Source organism: Gobius niger (genome assembly GCF_951799975.1).
Source record: "Gobius niger genome assembly, chromosome: 17".
NCBI classification, from domain to species: domain Eukaryota; kingdom Metazoa; phylum Chordata; class Actinopteri; order Gobiiformes; family Gobiidae; genus Gobius; species Gobius niger.
The window spans coordinates 23279146-23304626 of NC_136868.1; the positions used below are offsets into that span (position 1 = coordinate 23279146).

General features: G+C 39.3%; 4 protein-coding genes across 5 annotated transcripts in view; 1 reads left to right on the plus strand and 3 right to left on the minus strand.

Moving 5' to 3' along the window:
* The window catches only part of jak3 (Janus kinase 3 (a protein tyrosine kinase, leukocyte)), a 7336-nt gene extending 415 nt beyond the window's left edge, over positions 1–6921 (plus strand). Inside the window, exons 3-24 of one of the 2 annotated variants that reach the window (XM_079574525.1) lie at positions 72–189; positions 437–554; positions 664–809; positions 933–1230; positions 1308–1430; positions 1503–1660; positions 1755–1866; positions 1955–2135; positions 2213–2337; positions 2420–2554; positions 2729–2816; positions 2983–3107; positions 3183–3321; positions 3418–3566; positions 4592–4742; positions 4883–5007; positions 5145–5334; positions 5811–5935; positions 6053–6225; positions 6294–6411; positions 6477–6590; positions 6696–6921. In XM_079574525.1, the coding sequence (XP_079430651.1) occupies positions 72–189; positions 437–554; positions 664–809; positions 933–1230; positions 1308–1430; positions 1503–1660; positions 1755–1866; positions 1955–2135; positions 2213–2337; positions 2420–2554; positions 2729–2816; positions 2983–3107; positions 3183–3321; positions 3418–3566; positions 4592–4742; positions 4883–5007; positions 5145–5334; positions 5811–5935; positions 6053–6225; positions 6294–6411; positions 6477–6590; positions 6696–6800 (3116 nt within the window). In that variant the 3' untranslated portion in view covers positions 6801–6921. The remainder of the gene's footprint in view (positions 1–71; positions 190–436; positions 555–663; positions 810–932; positions 1231–1307; positions 1431–1502; positions 1661–1754; positions 1867–1954; positions 2136–2212; positions 2338–2419; positions 2555–2728; positions 2817–2982; positions 3108–3182; positions 3322–3417; positions 3567–4591; positions 4743–4882; positions 5008–5144; positions 5335–5810; positions 5936–6052; positions 6226–6293; positions 6412–6476; positions 6591–6695) is intronic. The other variant, XM_079574526.1, reaches the window with a different exon arrangement.
* Positions 6922–7177: 256 nt separating this feature from the next.
* On the minus strand, positions 7178–9759 carry LOC306976568 (N-acetyllactosaminide beta-1,3-N-acetylglucosaminyltransferase 3-like; the record flags this gene model as incomplete). The annotated part of the gene is made up of 2 exons (XM_079574542.1): positions 9701–9759; positions 7178–8316 (listed from the first exon to the last, which is right to left on the minus strand). The coding sequence occupies exon 2, from the start codon at positions 8306–8308 to the stop codon at positions 7178–7180; it is 1131 nt and encodes a 376-aa protein (XP_079430668.1). The 5' UTR covers positions 8309–8316; positions 9701–9759.
* A 2834-nt stretch (positions 9760–12593) lies between these two features.
* LOC306976470 (N-acetyllactosaminide beta-1,3-N-acetylglucosaminyltransferase 3-like) lies at positions 12594–13574 on the minus strand (the record flags this gene model as incomplete). Its single annotated transcript, XM_079574402.1, has 1 exon — positions 12594–13574. The coding sequence occupies one exon, from the start codon at positions 13572–13574 to the stop codon at positions 12594–12596; it is 981 nt and encodes a 326-aa protein (XP_079430528.1).
* Positions 13575–18251: 4677 nt separating this feature from the next.
* LOC306976471 (N-acetyllactosaminide beta-1,3-N-acetylglucosaminyltransferase 3-like) lies at positions 18252–19199 on the minus strand (the record flags this gene model as incomplete). Its single annotated transcript, XM_079574403.1, has 1 exon — positions 18252–19199. The coding sequence occupies exon 1, from the start codon at positions 19194–19196 to the stop codon at positions 18252–18254; it is 945 nt and encodes a 314-aa protein (XP_079430529.1). The 5' UTR covers positions 19197–19199.
* Between the last annotated feature and the right edge of the window lie 6282 nt (positions 19200–25481).

The window sequence follows — 25481 nt, forward strand, 5'->3', positions numbered from 1 at the left end:
CTTCATGACGACATAAGTCCACATTTATGTCCACATTTATGTTGTAATGAATATGGACTTGTTTCTTATAGGAATCTGCCCTGTTTATCAGAGTCTGTTTGCTCTGGCGTCTGCTGATTTGTCTTCCTGGTTTCCCCCATCACACATGTTCAACACAGATGAAAACCTGCATGTACATTTTAGATTACGGTAAGTCAGTGTAAACATAGAGTGTTATATCTTCTTATACTGTATGTCTTTTCACAGTCGTATTGAAAAACAAAACAACTGGATGGATGCCAACGTTTCTTTCTCCACCCGGAAAGCTTTTGACTGTTGGATGGAGAGTGAAACATTGGCATCTATCTGAAAAAAAAAAACACACAAAAAAAACGTATTGGATTGGATGACTGAAAATTGACGTTGTTTCATTATTTGAACCGCTGTTATTTTTTAGGTTTTTCTTTGCAAACTGGTACGGCCAGGGACCAAAGGCCTCTTATCGCTATAGTCTGACTAGAGACCGAATGACTCCTGTTTTTGACTACCTTGTCATTGATTACCTCTTTGCACAGGTAAAACTGAAGAAACTTACACACATGATTGATAACAGCAATAATCCAATACACGTTATTTGTCTTGTTCCCACACATTCATCTTTGTTTTCTGACTAATGGTTTGAAGTGGAGAAGTGACTTCATCTCCAGTGAGGCTGGAGTGTCGCCACCTTTGACCGCTCAAGAGGAGTGCCTGGGCCTGGCAGTGCTCGACTTGTGGAGAATGGCTAAAGAGCGTCATCAAAGTGTGAGAGAGCTTTGCAAATTTGTCAGGTATTTAAACATATTTACATCCAAAATTGATTACATTTTAGAGGTGGTCATAGAAATGTGTATAATGACTTTTATTTGGTGTTCAAATCATGTTTAAATGCCCTACATATTTCTTTTTAACAGCTACAAATCATGCTTGCCTAAATCTCACCGCCATGACATCCAAAAGAGAAACCGCCTGGATCGCTATCGTATCCGCAGCACTCTGAAGCGATTCCTAAGGAAGCTTGGGAACTGCTCGGTGGATGCATGCACCCTAAAGGTCAAATACCTAATAGAACTGGCTGCTATTGAACCATCTTTGGGGAGTGAAGTCTTTAGGGTGGACTGCACGTCTTCGAAGTCTGCGCCCACTCACGTGCGGGTCAGTGGAGAAACCGGTATTTCCACAAAGGGAAATGGGGATCTCGATGAAGAAATGGTAAATTAAGTCCTCATCCAAAACTCACGGCTCAGTATTTTGGGGGGTTAACGTCATCTACTTGTCATTGTTTTTAGGAGTGGCAGATATTTTGTGATTTCCAAGATATCACTGATATAAGTGTACAGCGGGTTTGTCTTGAAAGTGTGGGCCAAGACAGCAGAGTTGTGACAATAACGCGTAGGGACGACAGATGCTTGGTAAATATATCAAACAAATGCATCAATAGGCAGTACTTGCAAAAATCCCATTGTTCATGTTTATTTCAACAGGAAGCCAAGTTCTCCAGTCTCACAGAAGCTCTGTCATTTGTGTCACTTATCGATGGTTATTTCAGACTGACCACGGACTCAAGCCACTACTTCTGCTCCACCATTGCTCCGCCAAGTATTCTGGAGGGGATCAAAAATCACTGTCACGGACCCATCACGTAAGACATCTCATGCATTGTTACTAAATGTTAGTACTATAGCAGATTTCGTTCACAAACAAGTAAAAGCAACTATAGTATGTTGTTCAAACAGATCAGAGTTTGCAATGAATAAGTTGAAAAAGTCTGGATTGAAAGGCAACACATTTCTGCTACGTCAAAGTCCCAAGAACTATGACAACTACTTCCTGACCGTTTGTGTTCAGGTTAGTCTTCATCATGACTGTTTTATTGCTGTCGTCATGGCAAGTTTGAAATCGCTCATGATAAGCTTTATTTGCTTTGCTCCATAAGACGTCTCTTGGAGTGGATTATAAAGACTGTCTCATCATAAAAAAGGAACACTTCAGTCTTCCTGGGGTCCAGAAGTCATTTTCCAGTTTGAAGGATCTCACGAGCTTTTATCAGCACAACAAGCTGCTTCTGGCCGACATTCCGGTCAAATTGGGCCGCTGTTGTCCACCCAAACCTAAAGGTGAATATTTTCTTTTCTCAATTTCCTTCATACAGTTCATATTAGTAATGTATCTGATTTTTTTTTGCTCCCAACAGAACTGACAAATCTAATCATTATCCGAAACTCTAACTCGGTTGAGGCACAAGACTCCCCTTCCTCTGAAAGAAGCAAATTTAGTCACATCCAGTTTCACATGATCAAATTTGAAGACCTGGAAAGGGTGAGCTGATGTTTTATTGAAAAACTGATATGTTTATTTTATTTTTTTTGCGTTTTTAAAGAGAGATTATTGTTATTTCTAGCAGGGTGAAAGCCTTGGCCAGGGATCCTTTACGCGGATTTTTAAGGGCTTCAAAAAGGAAATTCACGAAGGAGAGGAACATGTGACTGAAGTTCTTCTTAAAGAACTAGATGTGCTTCACAAGAACTGTTGGGAGGCGAGTATTACTTAGTTTCATGATGAATGAATGACCTGTGACCCCACCTCAGGTCCCATGTGAACCCTTATGGGAACAAACTGCACAAAGTGAATGCAAAGTCCTTGTCAGGTTTGCTCGATCGTTCATGTCTGAAAAGGATCCATGAATGCATTTTCTATTTAACTTTTTCAGTCCTTCTTTGAAGCTGCCAGCCTGATGAGCCAGGTTTCTCATAAGCACCTTCTCCATGTGTACGGTGTTAGTGTACATCGTGCTCGGAGTAAGTAAAAGCTTTTTGTTTGTGGCCACAAAATAGTCAGGCAGATGCAAAAGTGTCTGACCTCAAATTACCTGAGCAATTGGGGGTCTGCATGTGACTGTTTTTCACCCTCTGCGTGTGATGAAGACAAGCAAAATAACCCGTGCTGAGCTTTTGTACATTGCAGACATCATGGTGCAAGAGTTTGTCAAGTGTGGAGCACTGGACCTCTACTTGAAGAGAGGGGTTTCTGTCTCAGTGAGCTGGAAACTTGACGTAGCAAAACAACTTGCATCAGCACTCAACTTTCTAGTGAGACAAGCATTTGAAATGAAAACTGTGTCGCTTTTGAATATTGAGCAATGTTTCTTTGCCTTAACCTTTCAGGAGGAAAAGAATATAGTTCATGGAAATATCTGTGCTAAAAACTTGCTTTTGGCTAGAGAAGGGGACTCATCCCAGGGTAGCTTGCCTTTCATCAAACTGAGCGATCCAGGCATTAATGTGGCTATGCTGGGCAAAGATGGTAAGAGATCATAGAGGTGTATAGTAATAAAATAACCAATATCACTTATTGTATCTTAGTGTATGCAAAGACAAAATAATGTTATTTTGTCCTCAGTGATTCTGGATCGAATACCATGGGTTGCCCCTGAAGTTGTGGAGGACCCAGAGAACCTCAGCCTGGAGTCAGACAAGTGGAGCTATGGTGCCACATTGTGGGAAATCTTCAACAGAAGTGCTCCTTTGAAAGGCTGGGATTTACACGGGGTACTTCCTCCTTCGCACTTTTCCCATTGTGCAAGTCTTCAAATCATACAGTACTTCAGCTCCAACTTTCAACGCTAAATTCAAATAATTAACTACATCAGTCACGAGTGAACTCTTGTAGCTACAGGGTTTTTATCACTGCTATGTTCACCAAAGCTTGAAATAAGATCCCTCAGCCTCACAAGGGCTGCGCAATCACAAAAGGACTGATTAAAAAGACCTGTATACCGTAGTTTAAGTAGTTTAACTAGTTTAACTAGACCTGTACCCTAGTAACACTCTTTGTATGCCTGTCTTAAAGCAGTACTAAATAACTCATGCACCTAGAGGCCATAAGCGCCACTGGAGGTGTCGTAGCATCTTGCTTTTTTTTTTTACTCATTCATTGTCTGTTAGAGTTAATACTTCGCTGACAGAAAAGACAAAGGGAGAAAGGGATATTACGCAATAACGCAATGGAGATAAAAAATATTTCACTCAAACTTTGCTGTAAATATTGTTTAAGTGGCGCTAGCCCGCAGTTAGCTTTGCCCGTTAGCCTGCTAGCTTCTTCTTCGTGATTCCATTACTGTGTATTGGTACTCCGACCCGGTGACACCGAAGTTGCAAGTGTGGTTTTCTGGCCAGAGACGCAGAACAGAAAAGCCTGGCCCTTCATACTTGTTTAATAACAGGATCTCCCCCTTTGATTTTAACTGGATGCTAATACCCTTTATCCTCAAAGAGCACCATGTGATGTGTTCACCATTCTTAGATTGTTCTTCAATCACAATTGTGCATCTCAAATGAAGAAGACATCAAATATCCTCATATCATTCAGAGGGCACTCAGATTTCTGCTAAGCGTTCATCTGAGGTTTGTGCTGCTTCAGTTTTATGCTTGAGAAAAAGGTGCACAATACTATAGGTTTTGCTGCAATATTTCGGTTACTTATTGTCACTTCTCCAAAATGGCTTTAACGACAATAGGCTACCTTCAGTGTCAAATTAAACTGAAATGTATGTGTTATTTATTTGTTTGTTCAGAAGCGTCAGTTTTACGAGTCATACCAGCAGTTGCCCCGCTCCCAGTGGATGGAGTTGGCCGATCTCATCAGTCAGTGCATGGACTATCAGGCAGATTTCAGGCCTTCCTCACGCAGCATTATCCGCCAACTCAACAGTCTCATAACCTCAGGTGACTCATCTATCTATTATACTCCTTTTGGAATTGCATCAACGGTAACAGAAGGTAAAAAAAGTATGTCTAGATGTTTGGCAGATATAATAATCATAATGCCTTACACTTGACAAGCCTGTAAAAGTTTCTCAAATTAGATTACGTGATCCTGCATGCCACCGAGTCGGTTTCACAGAATCCAGTTTGGAAGGCCCTCAGTCCTCATCACAGTGACATGCCGTTTGAAGAACGTCACATGTGCTACCTTTCACTTCTCGGAAAGGTACATTTTAAAAAGGCACAAATCACAGAGAATACAATATTAATCACACACCCAGTACTATGTCCACTATTTGCTTTTGTTATTGGTCAAATTCTTTTATGAGGTGATTCAAGAGCTCTTTCTGTCTCATTTTGTAGGGGAATTTTGGGACTGTTGAACTTTGTCGCTATGACCCATTGGGCGACAGCACCGGTGAGCTGGTGGCTGTGAAGAAGCTGCAACCAAATAAGCAGTCAACTTTAGAGGATTTTCACAAGGAAGTCGACACTCTCAGTGCATTGAACTGTGACTACATTGTCAAGTACAAAGGAATCTGCTATAGCATGGGTAATAAGCACTATTGTTTTGTACTATTCAAAACTGGTCAAATTGTTTGCTACATCACTCTTAACAATAGTATTCAACACTCAGGTAGAAAAGACTATTGACATTTCTACTGTTAGTGTAACTTGCACTGTCTACTTATGTCTACTGATATAATCATGCTGCCAAAAGGAAAAATGTTGTATGCTTAAATGCACACAACTAAGCAGGGTTTGCCATAAGGAAAGAGCAAGCATAGTTGGTTGACAAAGTTATTAACCTTCAGTCTTTTTTATTTTTAAACAATACCTGACCTCATGTCATAGTATATCATGTGAGAATGAGAATGAGAAAACCTTATTAGTCTTGTGAAGGGAAATTCTTTGCAGCAGCGGCCTGGCCATACATACACACAGAACAAACATTTACATTGTCATTGTAAATGTGAAGATGGATATATTTTCGTTAAATGGGTTTGGCTTGTGTTTTACTGTTCATAGGTCGTCTCAGTATGAGCCTGGTAATGGAGTACCTGCCTTATAGGAGCCTCATTAGCTACCTGGATACTTTTAAAGACAACATCAACAGCCGACGACTGCTCCTTTTTGCTTCTCAGATCTGTAAGGTATAGAGTCCGGTCATGAGTTTAAAAAGTTTAAATCATATACTGGTAGTTTAAAGGTCCAATCCATGTCTTAAAGATTAGTTCAGTCTGTAATGTGTCTCCCAATATTGTTTTTAGGGAATGAAGTATCTTCAGGACAAGCGCTATGTTCATCGTGATCTTGCAGCCAGAAATATTCTCGTTGCTGATCACACACTGGTTAAAATAGCTGATTTTGGACTTACAAAGATTGTGCCTTTTGATAAAGAGTACTACAGAGTCACACAGCCTGGAGAGAGCCCCATCTTCTGGTACAAACTACAACAAACATAAAATGTATATGCTGTATTTGTTTGGTGGTAAAACTGTTGCCTTTTAGGTACGCACCAGAGTCCATTACGGAGTTTAAATTTTCATCTAAGTCTGACGTCTGGAGTTTTGGAGTTGTTCTTCATGAGCTCTTCTCCTTCTGCAATACAAACTTCAATCCAAAAAGAGTAAGAGGCATTTATTGTGTTATTTATTGATTTCTTATTTTGAATGTACAATTGTGCCGTTTTAGCTGTGCATGCAGGAAATTGGACTAGGTGTACAGGGGCCATCGATCTCAATGTATCTGGCTAATATTTTAAAGAGTGGGTGGAGACTCCCTGCTCCACAGCATTGTCCCTCAAAGGTATGGACAAATTTACCATTTGACTTTTTTGTGTTAACCCTGTTTAGGGTCTGATCTGTAGACTTAAGGAAACGAAAATAAATGATGTATTATCATGTGACGCAGGTTTACAGTCTGATGAAGCAATGCTGGTTGTACAGCTCTGACGATCGGCCTAATTTTTCTGTTTTGGAAGAAAATATGGAAACTTTGATGCAAGAGGAGAGATGAACTCAAGAATATACTTCACAAGACTCCAAGTCAAAGGCTTTGTCAAGTTAGCCTGGTGATGTCCTTCAGTTGACTGCACCCGACCAGATAAAAGTTATGTGTTGGGGGAAAAAGGCTGTTCTAATTTCCTGATAAATACTACTTTGTTATATTTTGCTTGAATAAAAGTGAAGGTAAATACACGGTGGTATATTTCTTATAAAAGAGGCTGCAGGCTGCCTCAGTGGTTTCACAACTAAATACGCTAAACAAGAAATTGAACAGTCGTAAAGGTGTAATTTATTACATTTACTGTAAGTGTAACCATTCCAATATACATGAAACCGTAAAGGAACTGTCAACAAAACAAAACATTTTACAAGATTTGACATTTCTTCTCAAAACCGCACACCGCATCGCAGATGTGGATCATTCATTTTGTTCCACAAGAGGTACATTTGCGCTGGGAGAAATCTGTGCACTAAGAGCAGACCTTTGATATAGCAGGGGTCATGTTCATCCATTTTCTGGTTATGTACAGCCAGTCCAAGTGTTTTCACCCCCATGTGAACTGTAGGCAACAGCCCAGCTTTCTCCACACACATACCAATGTAAACATCGTCAATGGGGTGAACTTCAATGGACGCAGACATGTTGTGAATGGCCAGAGCTGTGTGACCTGACAGTAAGAAGCCTCCACCGCCGCAGTAAGGTGGATATTTGTCGAACTCTGTGATCTGCTTAGGGATGTAGTATTTGCTACCGGTCCATCTGGCAGGTGCACTGTTCTCAAAAACATAGCCTGTATAAAGATGACTGCTTCCATTATTCCCAGGGAGGTCTCTCAAATACTCGACCATCCCGTCAGTGTTGGCGAAGACATCATCATCGCCGTTTAGCAGGAAGTGAACATCGGGACATCTGTGTTTCATCCACTCAAAAAACAGAATCTGCTTCAGGGTGAGGTTGAAGAACGATTCGTCGAAGTCCCACTGGAGAATGTCTCTGTACTCCTTTTGCTCTGCTTTCAGAAGCTTGTTCAGTTGAACTTTCTCAACACCGCTGCCCGCTGTCCCAGAAATGAATATTCTCTGAATCCACAGGCCGTTGTGTTGTCGCTCTCTGGCCCAGGTCTTTCGCAGCACCTCCCTCCGGTCAAAGTTTCCAGGTGAGCTTTTAATGACCAATAACAGAAAAACGTTGGATGATTTTTCAGATCCACCACATTTATTGGGACTGTCCAGGAGCATGGGGAAGTGGCGACAGTGGCGATAGTAGATGAATTGTTGTATGTGAGGAGGAAGAGAGCTGAAACCCGAGATGTTGGCAGCGGACATGTTTTGTTCACATTTAGGCCACTCCATAATGACTCTTTCATTGGCTGCTTCCTCCTCAGTCAAGGTTTCACTGTAGTTATTTAAAGAAATATCCAAATTGTTGTTGATTTGATTATTAACTTGGACACAGACCAAAATGAAGACTAACAGCGCTCCAATGGGATAAAGTGTGCTCATCCGGAGTCGTCTCATCTTTGACTCTGAAAGAAATTCAATGAAAAAATAACAACTTGCCATAAGTAAAACTTTATAATTGTAACACAAAATCCTCATCAGCTTTTTAAAGAGGGGGTATCATGAATTTTTCAATCACATAGCACCAGTCTATAGCACACCACAATGATGATGCAACCTTCTGTTGGTCTGGTAAATTAGAATAACTGCCTTGTATAAAATTGCTCTCTCAAAATGGCTGTAGTGAATGTCTTGAAATTGGCCTCTGTCTCTTTAAGAACCTCTGACTCTTTCCGACACGCCCCCTCCACACGCTGTCTGTGGCATCAGTGGGGAGGGGGTTCTGCTGAGGAGCAGTGGTTGGTCACTCGACTGGTGACGAAAGCTCGGAGGCGACTCCAGGAGGTGGGGGCGTTCCTAGGAGGACCCAGGCAAACCTATCACTAAAATGGCCGCCATCAGAGTTCTTACAGATTACTCAAAAATACGTGAATGTGCCAAGGCAACACTTCAGGCATGTTTTTAATGAGGGAATGACATAAAAACACCATGTTAAGCTTGAAAAAGTCGATTTTGCATAATACCCCCCCCCCCCTTTAAGATTAGCTGTTGGTGTGAGCTGAGTGCATAGGTCCTGATGCAAAGTATATAGACATGCAACAAGCAGTTAAAGACATCCACATTGTATTTGACAAATCAACATTCCTGGCAAATAAAGCAAAATTACCTGTCCTTTTTCTTTGTAATTTGTCCCTTGTTTTTAAATATCAATGCACGCAGCTGACATAAACAATACTTTTTTTTTTTTAATGTAGCTATCACTTTGAGCAGCAATTTCATCAAATAAATGTTGATATAGCCAAATAATTAGGCTTCAAAATCAAATCAAATCAAATCAAATCAAATCAAATCAAATCAAATCAAATCAAATCAAATCAAATCAAATCAAATCAAATCAAATCAAATCAAATCAAATCAAATCAAATCAAATCAAATCAAATCAAATCACGGCCGCAAACTGATAATGAGACTCAAATTGCAATCAGTGTATCCTATTTCCCTTTAACGGGATGTTATATGTATTATAAAAATTGCAGATGCCCCCGAGTGCCACCTGAAGAAGCCCAAGTGTCACCTGCGTTATGGCTACATGTACAGTTGGAGAACTGTAGTACAACAGGGCGCTCATGAAATAGAGAGTCTCATTGGGCCTTCCCTGTGTGAATAAAGATAAAATTAAAAATTAAAAACACTGGTTAGAGGCAAATTACATTAGCCTAAATATGTCAAATATAGGCCAACCATATAATGTGTAGACCCTGTTGAAGACCCGTATTTACACATTAAGCCAATTAACATAATAAATAGCATATAAGCCTACTTCTATTAATAAAAGCTATGACTACTTACCTCTTAAGTGTATGTTCAGTGTGCAACAAAATGTGGAAAGACAGGTGCAGGCAGTCAAAGAAAAAACAGTGATGCCCGTTCTTATTAAGCAACAGGGAGCGGTCCTTGGAGCGTGGTGCTGAGTCATGGATCTATTATTAATGGGTTGCACGATTGATGGGGTATACTATGTGGTTTTCAAAGTAAGAGCATTTGCCTACAATTATTCTAAGTGAGTAGACTTCTAAGATAGGCAACTTAACGTTTATATTGCCTGAATTATTTTAAAATGCACAGAATAAATTAAGATACAAATATAATCAAAGCAGCATTGTGGTGTATGGATGGTCTCCTTTAGGATGAAATGGAGTTGTTTTAAAATTATTTTTCATCACGTGTCAAAATCTGAAAGGCCTTAAAATCACAAAGTGGGGCCCAGAATGTTTGACGACTGGCATCTGTTATGACAAATTTGGTTAAAGTTAAGCCAGGTAACTTAGTTAACGCCATGCGGGCCTGGCTCCTTGCTGGGTGACCAGACTGGTTTCTTCCTGTACCCCAGATGAAAGATAGGTCAAGGTGGGCCATCCTCTGAAGCATTACAAAAGATCCTGGGCAAGGTCGTTTCGCACCTAAAAGACAATAGGCCAGCAGGGCCATCTTATAAAGCATGACAAAAGATCTCTCTCTCTCCCCACCGCCAGCCTGATTTCATTCCCAGGCAAAGCGCCTCTTGGCCGATTGCATTTACATCTCCAAATGTATCACCATGTCTTTGTTCTGTTGTACCGCCTTTCGATGTATGTGTTTAAAATCAGCTAGGAAACCTTGCACCGCAGATTTACGCACAGATCCTCCTGTGCGTACAATCTCCGCATGCGTAATAAACTTCACATGTTGACTAGACAAACTTCTCTTAAGCTTTTTTAAGCAAGAAAATCCACAACACATCAGTCAAATCCGGCCCCCAAGAGGAGCCAGTATCGTCCCCCCCACATGATTTTGATCAAGATTTTTGCACAACAAAGATCTAAACACCTTAAGTATTATGAAATATAATGTAATTTACAATATATATATATATATAAATACAACGGGAGGAAAACGTATGTGAACGCTTTGGAATTTCTCACATTTCTGCCTAAATTGGTCATGAAATGTGGTCTGATCTTTATTAATATCACAAGAATGAGTAAACAGTGTCTGCTTAAAGCAATGCCACCCAAACATCTACATTTTATCATATTTTTATTGCCCATAACATGTAAACGTTCACAGGAGAGTGTGGAATAAGTAAGTACACCACCTAAATCTCGCTGAACTGTAGCGGTTTTGTAAAGAGGAATGGTCCAAGATTCATCCTGCTCGTTGTTAGCGTCTAATCTGCAACTATAGATACAAGGGATTCCACGCTGTTGTGAATGTCTCATGTTTTTCTTCAAAATATCTTCATAAAATTGTGAATTAATTCTTCTATTGATGATAGCACGTTGTCCAGGCCCTAAGGCAACAAACAGCCCCAAACCATAATTTTCCCTGCACCAGACTTCACACTGAGCATAGTGTAAATATGTGTTGTTGTTCCATTTTTCCTCCTAACATGACGTTGTGTGTTCCTCCCAAACTATTCAACTTTGGTTTGCGAAAGAGCGCTTGAATGCTCCACAGCACTACTGGAAAAATATTCAGTGGACTGTTGGACCCAAAGTTCAATAGTTATTCACAAGTTTATGAAGATATTTTGCAGAAAAGCCTGAGACATTCACAACATGCATGGAATAAGTAAGTGAACCCCTGTATTAAATAGATGGCTGACTCTTTTGTAGCAATAACTGCTTTCCTGTAGGGGGTGGTATTAGTTCAGGCAGACACTGTTTCATCATTCCTGTGATTTTGATGAAGATCAGTCCACATTTAGTGACCAATTTAGGCAGAAATGTGAGAAATTCCAAACATTGTACTTACTTTTTTCTCGCCACTGTATGTTCCCAAACCGAGTCATCATTTCTCTGCAATGTTTCGGGAGATCGGGCTGCTTAAATCATCTACATTTATACATAATGCACTTTGGGATACACACAAGTGTATGGCATTATTATTAAAGCACATAAGAGTGTTCAAAGTCAAACACAAACACACTTTTAAAAAACCTCTTTGGAGGAGTAATGATGCCTCTTCATCGAGCAAGATGATGATATATATTCCCATGTAAAACTGCAGGATACATGAAAATTGGTTTATGACATACAGTATGAGTCTGTCTTTTATGTCAAATAAAAGAATTTGCCACTCCAAGGCCATGCTGTATTGGTTAACCAAATACTGGAGCTGCATTTCGATAAGCTTTTAAGTCTTTTAGGTGTATTGTTCTTGAAGAATGAACAGTAGAATACGATACTTTGAACGCATTTTCATCTGCACAGAGTGAAACCTTAGATTTGCATGCTGTTCATTGGTAACTAACAATGATGTTTCCTTTCTCCTTAACCACAGAGAAAACAGTGGCTTGACGTCTTTCACTCAGCGTACTAGAAAATAACCACAGTAACTTTGGCAATATAATATTTATTATAAGAGAATGCAAATGCAATTATTTAATGTTTTACATAATAAATAAATAACTACAATAAGTTTGTTTTAAAGCTGTGCAATGAAAGTCTAAACTGATCAACCCACATTTGTTTTATGGCTTCAATGAATCATTTACTCAGCGTTAAACTAACATGTGCTCATTTTACTGTAGTAGGAACAATTTATCAGGACGGACAGTTCACGGACCACAAACAAATAATTTACGCATTTAAAACTTCATGCATCAGGTTATCATTAAAACTGAGTAACCTTAAAACGAATATACAGTAGGCCTATACAATGTACAAGGTATCTAAAAGTTTGCTTTGATTGCACGTAGATTTTACACATTGTTTTTCCAAAACCGCACACCGCATCGCAGATGTGGATCATTAATTTTGTTCCACAAGAGGTAGATTTGCGCTGGGAGAAATCTGTGCACTAAGAGCAGACCTTTGATATAGCAGGGGTCATGTTCATCCATTTTCTGGTTATGTACAGCCAGTCCAAGTGTTTTCACCCCCATGTGAACTGTAGGCAACAGCCCAGCTTTCTCCACACACATACCAATGTAAACATCGTCAATGGGGTGAACTTCAATGGACGCAGACATGTTGTGAATGGCCAGAGCTGTGTGACCTGACAGTAAGAAGCCTCCACCGCCGCAGTAAGGTGGATATTTGTCGAACTCTGTGATCTGCTTAGGGATGTAGTATTTGCTACCGGTCCATCTGACAGGTGCACTGTTCTCAAAAACATAGCCTGTATAAAGATGACTGCTTCCATTATTCCCAGGGAGGTCTCTCAAATACTCGACCATCCCGTCAGTGTTGGCGAAGACATCATCATCGCCGTTTAGCAGGAAGTGAACATCGGGACATCTGTGTTTCATCCACTCAAAAAACAGAATCTGCTTCAGGGTGAGGTTGAAGAACGATTCGTCGAAGTCCCACTGGAGAATGTCTCTGTACTCCTTTTGCTCTGCTTTCAGAAGCTTGTTCAGTTGAACTTTCTCAGCACCGCTGCCCGCTGTCCCAGAAATGAAGATTCTCTGAATCCACAGGCCGTTGTGTTGTCGCTCTCTGGCCCAGGTCTTTCGCAGCACCTCCCTCCGGTCAAAGTTTCCAGGTGAGCTTTTAATGACCAATAACAGAAAAACATTGGATGATTTTTCAGATCCACCACATTTATTGGGACTGTCCAGGAGCATGGGGAAGTGGCGACAGTGGCGATAGTAGATGAATTGTTGTACGTGAGGAGGAAGAGAGCTGAAACCCAAGATGTTGGCAGCGGACATGTTTTGTTCACATCTTGGCCACTCCATAGGGACTGTTTTATTGGCTGCTTCCTCCTCAGTCACGTTTTCGCTGTAGTTATTTAAAGAAATGTCCAAATCTTTGTTGTTTTGATTATTAACTTGGACACAGACCAAAATGAAGACTAACAGCGCTCCAATGGGATAAAGTGTGCTCATCTGGATTCGTCTCATCTTTGACTAAAAAACAAAAAACAAAGAGGTGAATGTGCTATCATTTCGTAAACTTGCTGATTTACAAACAAAAAAAAGGCCACACTTTTGAGTGAGAAACGTTTGATAGGAACAGTGCCATTGAGTAAGATTAATCAATACCATGAGGTTATGACATCAACATCATCATCAACATTGTGTATATGACCAATACATAAGGATACTGTTATCACTGTAATGTGCTAAGCATATTGATATGTGACGTCTCCTTTTGTATAAATGTGAAGCTCTTTGAATTGCCTTGTGTACATATTGTGCTCTCCACATAAACCTTGCCTAGCCTTGCGTTTTTGCATAACTTGCAAAGGAGTTCAAAATAAAGCTTCCTCAATCGTGACTCAGAAGGGGAATATTTTGTATCTGTATAAAATGCAAATCATTCCATTGTGTGTGTGTGTGTGTGTGTGTGTGTGTGTGTGTGTGTGTGTGTGTGTGTGTGTGATAAAAATAAATAAATAAATAAATGCAATTAAAGGCAAAAAATGAATTAAAATGATCCACATGTCCGTTTATTATGCACTAAATTTCACAATCCTGTTACAAGGCTATAGTATAGGCTTATATGACTTCAGTCCTTTGAATGAAATTTGTGCTTTTACCGCCAACCATTTGTAACATTGAAAAATTCCTGCTTCATTTTCAACACCCTGAAATAGAACAGTCTAATATTCAACACAGACCAATGGATTTCATGGTAAGGCTATGATAGTTTTTTTCTATAAATTGCATTGCCCAATAAACCCTCTTACTTTGAAAGAGTGAAAATCCCACTACGATCGCCACAATGCCTATTATTACAAAGCATTGAAAGAACTGACTCCTCACCTGTAGAGAAAAGGCGTCTAGTGCGAAACGTGTTCTTCCGCGTGCGGCAAAATGTCTGTCTCCTACTCGCCTATTAACAGCCACTATAGTTCCACACTGAGCAAAAGCTGAATGTGAAACGATGTTTTAAAGCAGGGAGTGGCCCGAGACTGCCTGGATTGGCGACGAGGTAGGTGAGGAAAAAGAAGAGAGAGAGACGCATTTGGCACTGTGCCATAAATGGGTCATACAGATTAGGCTTCAATAAAAAGAAATGAAAGCACACCCACGGCCTGGGCTTGTGGCTTCCTGTATGCAGAAGCGAAAAACGAAGAAACGAAACTTTTCGTTAGAAGCAGAATGCAGTTCATGTAATAGACTGGGGGATCACTTACTCTATGCAAAACATCACATGTGTGGCTCTTGTAGCATCATGCGCATTACTGAACACTACTTTCCATCCACGATGGCTTAAAAAGGCTAACGTTTGACTTTGTAATGTGTAACTTTATCAAATGTGAATCAAATGTGAAACACTATCTGGGAGGGAGTTAAAATTAACAACGACTTTGAAAAGAAAGGGGAAACAAAGCACGTGAACTTTGATTCTATTTGCGAAGGCGAACCCTCTGACGTAGTAGCCTGGTCTATATTTGGCGCACAGAATTGATAGCAATGATCAAAGTGACAGTGTGCCAATAGTCTGTAGCTAATAATATCTATAGTAACAGGCTTTCTAAACTATACTGGAGTGTGGTTAAAAGGGCTAGGCTGTATCAGGGCCGTAGCCAGGATGTAAAAAACAGTGAGGTCCGGATAATTCTTTAAACGGGGGGGTCTGAATTTTTTTAAAGATTCAGATGTAATTTCCTGTATTTTAAGTGATCAAAAACACTTTTGTCTCATCCTGAAGCTGTTTCAAAAATGTCTTTTTGTTGCACCGTTTGGGACCAGGAGCCTGAGTGAATGTGGTGAGTGAGTGGATGGTGGTCGGACATGCAGATGGAGCAGACTGGCCTCGCTTCCATCAGTCTGCCCCAGGGCAGTGTGTGCAGCCGTGCACGAGTCACGTACCCCCTACTTTGACATGATGAATATCACAAAATAAAATATCTATTAAATATCTATTTCATCCATTATTACTGTGAAGCAGGTTTTCCAAACATTTTTACTTGCCTGAGTGAGAGGCAATAAGAAAGTCTAGTCCTCAATAAATATTAAAATATTAAATGAAAATGACGGTGTTAGCGGTGTTTTTAATTGTTGTGAAAACGAGGCTGTGGCTGTGAACGGGTAAAGCTGAGGGTTTTGCTTTGGCTCATTCTGAACATCAGACTCTGCGCTCTGGCCCCGCCCCCTCTGCGTCGCCCTCACTGTCAAACCACTGGGAGTTACAAAGGTGAATGCGCTGGTTTAAGCTCTCATTAAAGAGAAGATCATTTATGCGCAGGACAATCTCTGCATGAGACAGAACCAAAGTGAGCAGCAGAGGAGGAGGCAGTGATGAGGCACAGACACTTCTCCTCCTCTCGCTCCTCAGATCAGAATGAGGAAAACTCCTGTTGTAAATCGGAGTCACCGTCAGTCTGAGGCACTGGCTCCTCTCTCTGTATGACAGAGAGCAAAGAAACTGCATCTCGATCAAACTTTGGCGCGGTTCGCCGAGTTTTACGCACTCGGGTCCAAAGCAGCTCATGAGGTTCGGTTTTAGAGTGGACACATTTAGGTTCACAACAAGCTCATCCACGTCTGAATTAGAGGCTCTAGATACGGCCATGGGCTGTATGGGCCGGCGCTAGGGGTGCTTGAGCATGTAAGGATTATAACGATTATAACACAAACAACTGACTCACTGATAGGCAGTCACCCTCTCTGCGTAGAGGAGTGCAAGACTAGGATAAAAGGAGACTGTCAACGGAGTTCTGGACTTCACTTCTCTTTCTCTGAAGTCACCAGCTGGTTATACAACTTTGTAACTAGGAACAATGAGACTTATCTTTGAGACAACTTCTATCTCCAGTGTCTGCTTTGGCTATATCCAAATAACTGTTCTCGTGTGATACAAAAGAACCAGATCCTAACAAGCACCCTCTGCGATTACCAAAGCACCCTCTGAGATTTTAGCCACTAAATTAAAGGAGCACCAGTGAAACATTCCTCGGACGTCACCAGTGTTGGGCAAGTTACTTTAAAATGGTAGTACATTGTATATTAGTAGTATGGGCCATTTCATATCCCTCAAACCAGATTATACCCCCATGATATCAACCAACTTGTGGCTGTAATAAGTACCCTACAGTGCTTTTCTTTCTATTTTCTAAACGTTCTTGAAATGTAAAAATGTAGGCCTAGGTACTCATAAGTAAATCAATTTATTAGGCTAATTACTCACCATGAATTAAAGTATGAGACGACATCATCTTAAAAGTAATAATATAAGCTGCCATACTACTTTTTGTTCTGTTTGCCCAATACAGAAATTGTTTTTACCTCTTCAGTACTCACAGCATTCAGTACTACTTGTAGTCAGTACTTGTACGTCATTTCGAATTGTTCACAATCACTTATTGACATGGTTAAGGTGTATTTTGGTGTGACTGTAATAATTGAATGAGTCTAGTGTTAAACTGATCAAAGGTCGTCAGTGTTGAGTACCTATACTTGGCAGAGGTGGGCAGAGTAGTCAAAATATTTACTACTTAAATAATTACTGACGTAAAAATAAAAAGGTAATACATAAGGCTACTTGAATACTTAGACTAACTGTGCGTAAAAGTCTTGTTTTAGTTTGAATGCAAACAAATGAAGACAAAACAAAAGAGTAAAAGAAATTGACATTTATTTCCATAAATCCCATGATGCCTTTGTCACTTGTAGATTTACTCACAGTGGAAAGAGTAACCAAATGTTTATTATTGCTACTTCAAATAACAATAATAATAATAATAATAATAATAATAATAATAATAATAATAGTAATGATAATAGTAATAGGTTCATCCCAAAATGTAAAGTTTGAGCACAGCTTGTATAACAGATACTGTGAAAGTGTGATTTTAATGTTCCATCAAAATACCTCAACGCACAGCAATTTATGTAAAAACTAGTGGCATTAAAGGTGAGAGCACCCCTAATGAAAATGTCTAAATTCAAAATGTAAATATTTTGTGTTGCTTTGTGCTTCTCCAACTTCCGACTGCATGAGTGAAAAGTGTGTTGTCCTTCAGCAGATTCATTGTGTAATAATAGCCTTCGCACACCCAAATCAGACAAAACACCCATCATCGGATTCACTCGTTAAGTAACAATAGATTTTGAGCCAAATCGCAAAGTAGACTTTAAAACTAGGTTACCCAATTTTGTTTGTTTGTTGTAAAGTAAGTTTCTTTTGCCGGATACCCCAGCTTTAACTTGGGTAGTCCATGGGAATCTGTTAAAGTTTATGTTAAGCACTTTCAACAAAGAATTGGCACAACTGAAACCAAAATATAACAATATATAATATTAAGTATATTTAATGGATCACTATTTTTCTATTTTTCCGTAACAGATCACGGAAAAGCATCAAGCAACATTAAACTGTGCCTCATAAAGCCACTTCAAGTTCTCCTCAATCTTCTATTGTGAGGAAAGTATAACCATAAAGGTGTGAAAGCTGACATGTTCCTGCTAAAGCACTTTGAATGAAGAACTGCAGTCCAGCTCTGGATTCTGGATTCGGTGCCACAAAAGAAACATTTCTGTAGGAAGGAAGCGATGAACTAGCAGAACCTCTTTGTAAAAACATGGGTCATGTCCATCCAGTTTACTAGAGGGGATGTATAGTCCAAAAGGCTTCACCCCCATGTGTGACTCAGGCTGTAAGCCCGCTTTGGCCAGGCACATTCCCATGTACACATCATCGATGGGAATGGGTGTGACGGACTCAGACATGTCATAAATGACAGAAGCAGTGTAGCCAGAGAGTAAGAAGCCCCCTCCACTGCAGTACGGAGGATAGGAGTTTGGCTCGTGCACCTGAACTGGCACAAAGTATTTTCCTGACGATCTAATCGGAACTGTATATTGCATCAGATGCCCTACAAAGAGATGCTTGCCACCATCATTACCTGGGAGACCATGGAGATACTCCACCATGTTGTCTGTGTTGGCAAAAACATCATCGTCACCATTTAGCAGGAAGCGAGTGTTGGGGCAGTTTCGCTCCATCCACTCCAAAAACAGGATCTGTTTGAGGGTGAGGTTGAAGAAAGAATCTGCAAAGTCCCACTGCAGAATGTCATTGAATAATTTCTGTTCCACTTGGAGAAGCGTGTTAAGTCTCGTTTTCTCAACACCGCTGCCCGTTGTCCCAGAAATGAATATTCTCCGAATCCACAGGCCGTTGTGTTGCCGCTCTCTGGCCCAGGTGTTTCGCAGCACCTCCCTCCGCTCGTAGTTCCCAGGTGAACTTTTGATGACCAAGAACAGAAAGACTTGGGATGAATTTTCAGGTCCGCCACATTTGTTGGGAGTGTCCAGGAGCATGGGGAAGTGGCGACAGTGGCGGTAGTAAAGGAAATCTTGTATGTGAGCAGGGAGCGTGCTGAAGCCTGAGATGTTGGCAGCAGACATGTTTCGTTCACATTTGGGCCATGAGTGCACATAGGAGTTGACTTTTGGAGCAGTCTTTGCTGGAGGAGGGTTCTCCTTCACATCAGTGTCAGTATTTTGTTCAAACTGATTGTTTATGTCTTGATACAGATAAATCATAATAACTCCAACTCCACACAGAGCGCCAAATATGAGGAAGGGTGTCTTTTTATATGTAATTTTCATCTCAAAGAAGAGCTGCAGAGGCAAAAAAAGAAAGAAATCAGATAAAACAGAATGCTTTGTATAGGCCAAGGGTCTGCAGGGCCTCAACTTTGGTCAGACTAAAATCGGTAATTGCAAAGTGCTGTAAATTCTCCTCGGATATTAACTCATGATTTAAAAAAAAAATAATGAAGCTCACTTACCCTAACTGCTTTGTCTTACGTTGCCTCTGTTCATCAGGTCCTCAGTGACTGCCGGGTGGTGAACATGAGGGGCGTTGCTGTCCAGACTCCACTATGTAATCTGAAAAGTCAACTAAAGACAATAGTCACACACATGAGTATTTAAAGGATTAATGTCACTTTGAAAATGCTTCAAATATACCATTGAACTGCCCATTTATACATTTAAACATTGTGCAGTTAATGCTGGGCAATAAATATAATTACTTTGATGTGAAAGAAAGATGGGCTCTCTTTGTGTGAATTAGTTGAAGAAACTTGTTTGTTCATCAATGTGAATAAGATGCACATCACTTTATTTTAGACTATAATTATTACTATTTGCAATTATTTATTTTATGTAATTGTGGGAGCAACTAATTAGTTATTTACTGCTATGGATGTTTGTTTGGACACATGTATTGAATGAATGTATACAATATTTTAAGTAAATTGTTTGGCCAATGCGGTATTTCATGATATGCACATCGATGTTATAAACATTATTACATGCCTGGGGAAAGGTAGCACTCACACTGTGACCGCTAATGAACATGAAGAACAAAGAAAGAATAAGCTGGGACTTAAACTCATGATGGTGAGGACATATATGCAGCAGCCTTAACCACTCTCAGCTGGACAGACAGAATCAAAGACTACAACTGCTTCAATGTTTATGATTAGTTTAAAGAAACGTTTCTCATCTTTTGTCTAATTTAAATGACTGCATTAATACAAAGAATCTGAAATAATCATGGTTTTATTGTCTGTTTATGAAGGGTAATGGGTAAGGGTGCATGATGGGTTTTTTTTCAATAGGCCTTAGGGTGTTTAATGGGCTTAATTCTAACTCACCTAGATCAATATTTTGTCAGAAATATGACGGTACACGTAGTTTGCCAATGAGCCCATTTGATATGAACAATTTGACAATTGAGTTGGAATATGGGCACATGAGCACATCTTTACTCTACATGCAAGTATTCAAGCTGTCCTCTAGATGGCACCAGGTTTAAAATATGCTGTAGTCCACCTATCAATTTGTATATATATTTTTTTAAATATTTACTTACATTACTGAGTAAAAACAGGCCGGCCTAGAAATGTAACAGAGATAAATAAAAGGAACAGCAGTTGTGTGTGTGCAAAACCTTTTAAAAGTTCAAATTCAAGGTCAAATATTGGTATAAGTTCCCATTTGTTTGTATTTGCTTGAACTTACATCCTCATTGACCTGTCAAACCATATTTACTCTGTATAGTCGCTGACATTAAGATTACTTTGAAGCAAAAGTCACTGTTGTTTGCAGTGATAGCATTGATCCTCCAGCACAGCAGGTGATTGTGATAAAGGTGACACAATAGAGATGTAATGCATTTTAAAGTACTCCTCAACACCGAAAATATTGCCAAATTTCATTCAGAAAAAAAAAAGTACCACACTAGTAGACTATTTGTTGTGTAGGCAGAAAACAGGTTTTTCGCTGGAACAAATGACTTTCAAAGAAAGTATAATGAATGTTTATTAATCAGACAACAGTCTCATTAAATTAAAGGTTTATTTAAAAAAAAACAGCACACATTTAGAAAACACAAACATCATTTAAAACACACAAACTCAAAAAGTGAACAGGGGTTATCAAGTCATTTTCATAATATCCATCAGTAATCAAGTTTTCTTTCAGCAAAATTCCGATTTAATTTATCCAGACATATAAGCATTTTACAGATAAAGAGCATTAGTTGGTGGTGGCACAGCTTGGATTTTGGTTGTTTTTTCCAGCCGGGAGATTTTACGTCACTAATATTAAATGGCATTTGTTCCAAACTTTGTTGTGCTGCTTTGGCCTGCTTGTTGTGCTAAGTTTTTATTCAGCAAATAATATAAAAATAATTAAATTAGACCTAAAGCTGTAAACAACCTATTTTTTTTTTTTTTTTTAATTGGTATTCCTCACTTTATGCTGTGTAATGTGAAATTACTTCCCATTAATAGCTGATTGATTCAGTCTGATACCTAACAGCTTTACTTTTGAAACCTGCTCCACTAGTGCTCCTTTTACTGACAGATGAACAGCATTGGCATCTGGTTGAACACACATTTTGTTAAAAGCATTGCATACATGACAGCATTGCATTGCATACATTATAATACTGGACGTAATACTGGACAGTTACGAATATAGAAAATAAAAGTGGGCCCATACAGCTCCCTTGAGGCAAACAGCATAATGTCATTTTGGTAACTGACAAGCTTCCATTGAAGAACACTTGTTGCACACGTTTGGAGAGGTAAGAAATTATCCATTTGAGGGCCGATTGAAAACAACAACATAAGATTTGAGTTTGTCAATAAAAATGCAATGGTCAATGACATCAAAAGCTGGCGTGAGGACCATTAAAACAGCTCCAACTGTTTTCTTTTCATCCAAAGCCATTAACCATTCGTCTATCATATGTGCTAGAGCAGTGTTTGTAGAGGGGCCCGGTCTGTACACGTGCTCATCTCTTGTAAGGAGCTCGTTTTTGTTGAAATATTTCAGAAACTTTTTTCACCCGCTCAGCTGTCACGTTCTGGAGCTGTCTCTTATCACATATTAGATCTGTTGAACCATCCGTGGAAGAGCCATTCGAAATATCCAGTCATGAATATCACACCAGGGAAAAGGCTACTGTTGACAGCAGCTTGGTGAAGTGTTGTGTATACAAAGGATAACTTGTTTCAGCTTCAGTGTTTATTATGATTAGTTTAATGAAACGTTTCTTATCTTTTGTCAAATTTAAACGACTGCACTAATACAAAGAATCTGAAATGATCATGGTTTTACTGCTTATTAATGAAGGGTAAGGCGGGTGAGTGTAAGTTGTTGATCCATAGGCCTTAGGATGTACTTTTGCGTTCATTATATTTTCGATTTTAAAAACTAAATGCAAAATCAAGAGTTGAGGCTTTTTAAAAAAAAATATTCAGCATTGTTGCAATATAGAAAAAAAACTATTTTGTTTTTTTAATTTCCCTGTATCAGACAAGTACTTCATAATCGAGTATGCAAAAAAGGAAAATACAATAATTATGCTTTTATTGATTACGTTGAATCCTTTTCTGCCTCAGCTCAAATACCCGGAAGTGAAACTTGCTCGTTGAGGAAAACGGCACAAATAAAAGTTTATTAGCCTACATATAAGTCTTTAGGTTGTGAGATAAACTCCTGATAGGCTGTGGCTCGGGGGCCAAACACACTGGCGCGCGTTGCGCACAGCTCGACCGCTCCAATTCACCTTCAGTGCAATATATGTCAAAACATTAAAAATCAGATCAGATCAGATCAGATCAGATCAGATCAGATCTGATCTGATCTGATCTGATCTGATCTGATCTGATCTGATCTGATCTGATCTGATCTGATCTGATCTGATCTGATCTGATCTGATCTGATCTGATCTGATCTGATCTGATCTGATCTGATCCGCGCTATATGTCCACAGAACGCAATGTGCACATTTGAGCGCACACATACAGATGATCTCGCGGAATAACCGTGCGTAAACGGAACGTCACATGGCCAGAGCGCACGAAATGTTTGTGAACGTGAACGTGAGCAGAGCGAAAGCCAGATGCTGATCGCTGGTCTATAGCGTTTGGAATTGATCATTTATCCATGAGACTCAGATCTACTAAAGGTTTATCAAGACAGTTTCACTTCCGGGTATTCGAGTTGACGGAGAAAAGTATTCAGCGTAATCAGTAAAGGTTAACTGTTGTATTTTCTGTGTTGACAGTGTCTATTATCAAGTGAATGCCTTAGGGTGTTAAATGGGCTTAATTCAAACTCACCCAGATATATTTTGTCAGAAATATGACGGTACACTTAGTTTTCCAATGAGCCCATTTCATATTAACTATTTGACAATTTGAGTGTGAAAGTGGCACATGAGCGCATCTTGCTCCACATGCAAGTATTCAAACTGTCCTCTAGATGGCAACAAATACTAGTTGCAACAGATTTAAAACAACAGAAGAGCCACACCTCCTCTGATATGCCCGATTCGATCAGATCTGTGAAACTAAGCAGGTAGGGCTTGGCTGTTGCTTGGATGGGAGACCGTTTGTGTACAAGTGAGTGAGTGAGTGAGTGAGTGAGTGAGTGAGTGAGTGAGTGAGTGAGTGAGTGAGTGAGTGAGTGAGTGAGTGAGTGAGTGAGTGAGTGAGTGAGTGAGTGAGTGAGTGAGTGAGTGAGTGAGTGAGTGAGTGAGTGAGTGAGTGAGTGAGTGAGTGAGTGAGTGGTGGTCGGAGGGGCCGATGTCACAAATCAGTAGCGCTTTGAGTGTTAGGCATTATTATTATTAATATTATGATTATGATGATTATGATGATAATAATAATAATAATAATAATAATAATAATAATAATAATAATAATAATAATAATAATAATAATAATAATAACATTCTACAGGCCACCTATCAATTGAGATTTTTGTTTTAGTTTGCTTACATTACTGAGTAAAAACAAAAACAAGCAGCCCTATATCAAACATATGTCTCAACAATAAATAAAGAGTAATAAAAGGAAGAGCAGTTCAACGGCAATATTGGTTCAATGGACATGTTGGCATAAGTTCCTATTTTAGCGTATTTGCTATAGCATTTTTACATCCTCTTCTAGTCTAAACTACCTGTCAAACCATATTTACTCTGGATAGATATCTCTGACATTAAGATAACATTAAAGCAAAGGTCTCTATTATACTAACACAGAGGCAAAGTAGAGTTTGGGGTCAAAACTGGCCCCTCAGCATAGATCCTCCAGCACTGCAGGGGATTTTGATAAAGGTGACACAACTGATGTAATGCATATTAAAGTACTCCTCAACACCGAAAATATTCAATTTAATTAAACAACAAAAAACAAACAAACAAAAATGTACCACATGTCGTGTAGGCAGAAAACATGTTTCGCTGGAACAAAAGACCTTCAAATGAAGTATAATGAATGTTTATTGATCGGATACCAATCTCATGGAAAAAAAATGTTTCTTTATAAAAAAAACATTATTTTTCAAATAAAACACCAACTCAAAAGGTGAACAGAGCAACTTTGCATTTAGCAAACTTGAAACCTATGAGTAAATGCTTTACTGACATCGGGTGTTAATATTTTGTATCGCATCCCAAAATCAGGCACATGAATTATGTGAATTATCAAGTAAGCAGAAAATAAATTTACAATAACAACAAAAAAAGAAAAAACTTGAGTTGGGCCAAACTTGAGTGTAGTACCAAACTGCATAATAAAACAATTGCACATAAAGACACCTGGTGCGTACATAACCTGAGTAAGTCCTTGTTGTAAGTGCAGTAGTGCATCACCACCAAAAGGCCCCAAAACAAAACCAACTTTCCCGACATTCAAACGGACAATGATTATTATTAATTGCACAGTTTCATCCCGTGTGCCATAGCTGCCCCAGTCAGAATGCTAAAGCTTCTGGTACTTCAAGTGGATTGGTTCATAATGAAGAATTTAAGTATTAAGCTGCTTGCATTGTTTTAAACTAAAAAATAAAATAAATGTGTGGATGCATTTGTTTTACCGATTCACCGTTACCTGTATTGTGAGTTAATGACAGGTCTGTCTTAAACCCAAATGTTTCTTATCAAGGTAGGAGTATGTTTTATAAATTTAAACATTAAATACACAAATCTAATGTATTTTGCTTTTAGCTTCGATCAAAGTCACTATTAGTAGCCTGTTGTACATATGAACAAACTTGAAATATACAGTCATTTCCACCAATACATTACTGCTGTCACAAAGAAACAAGAATGTTAGCTCAGCAAAGGGTGGCTCGAACAGGCACAACTGAAAACAAAATGTAACA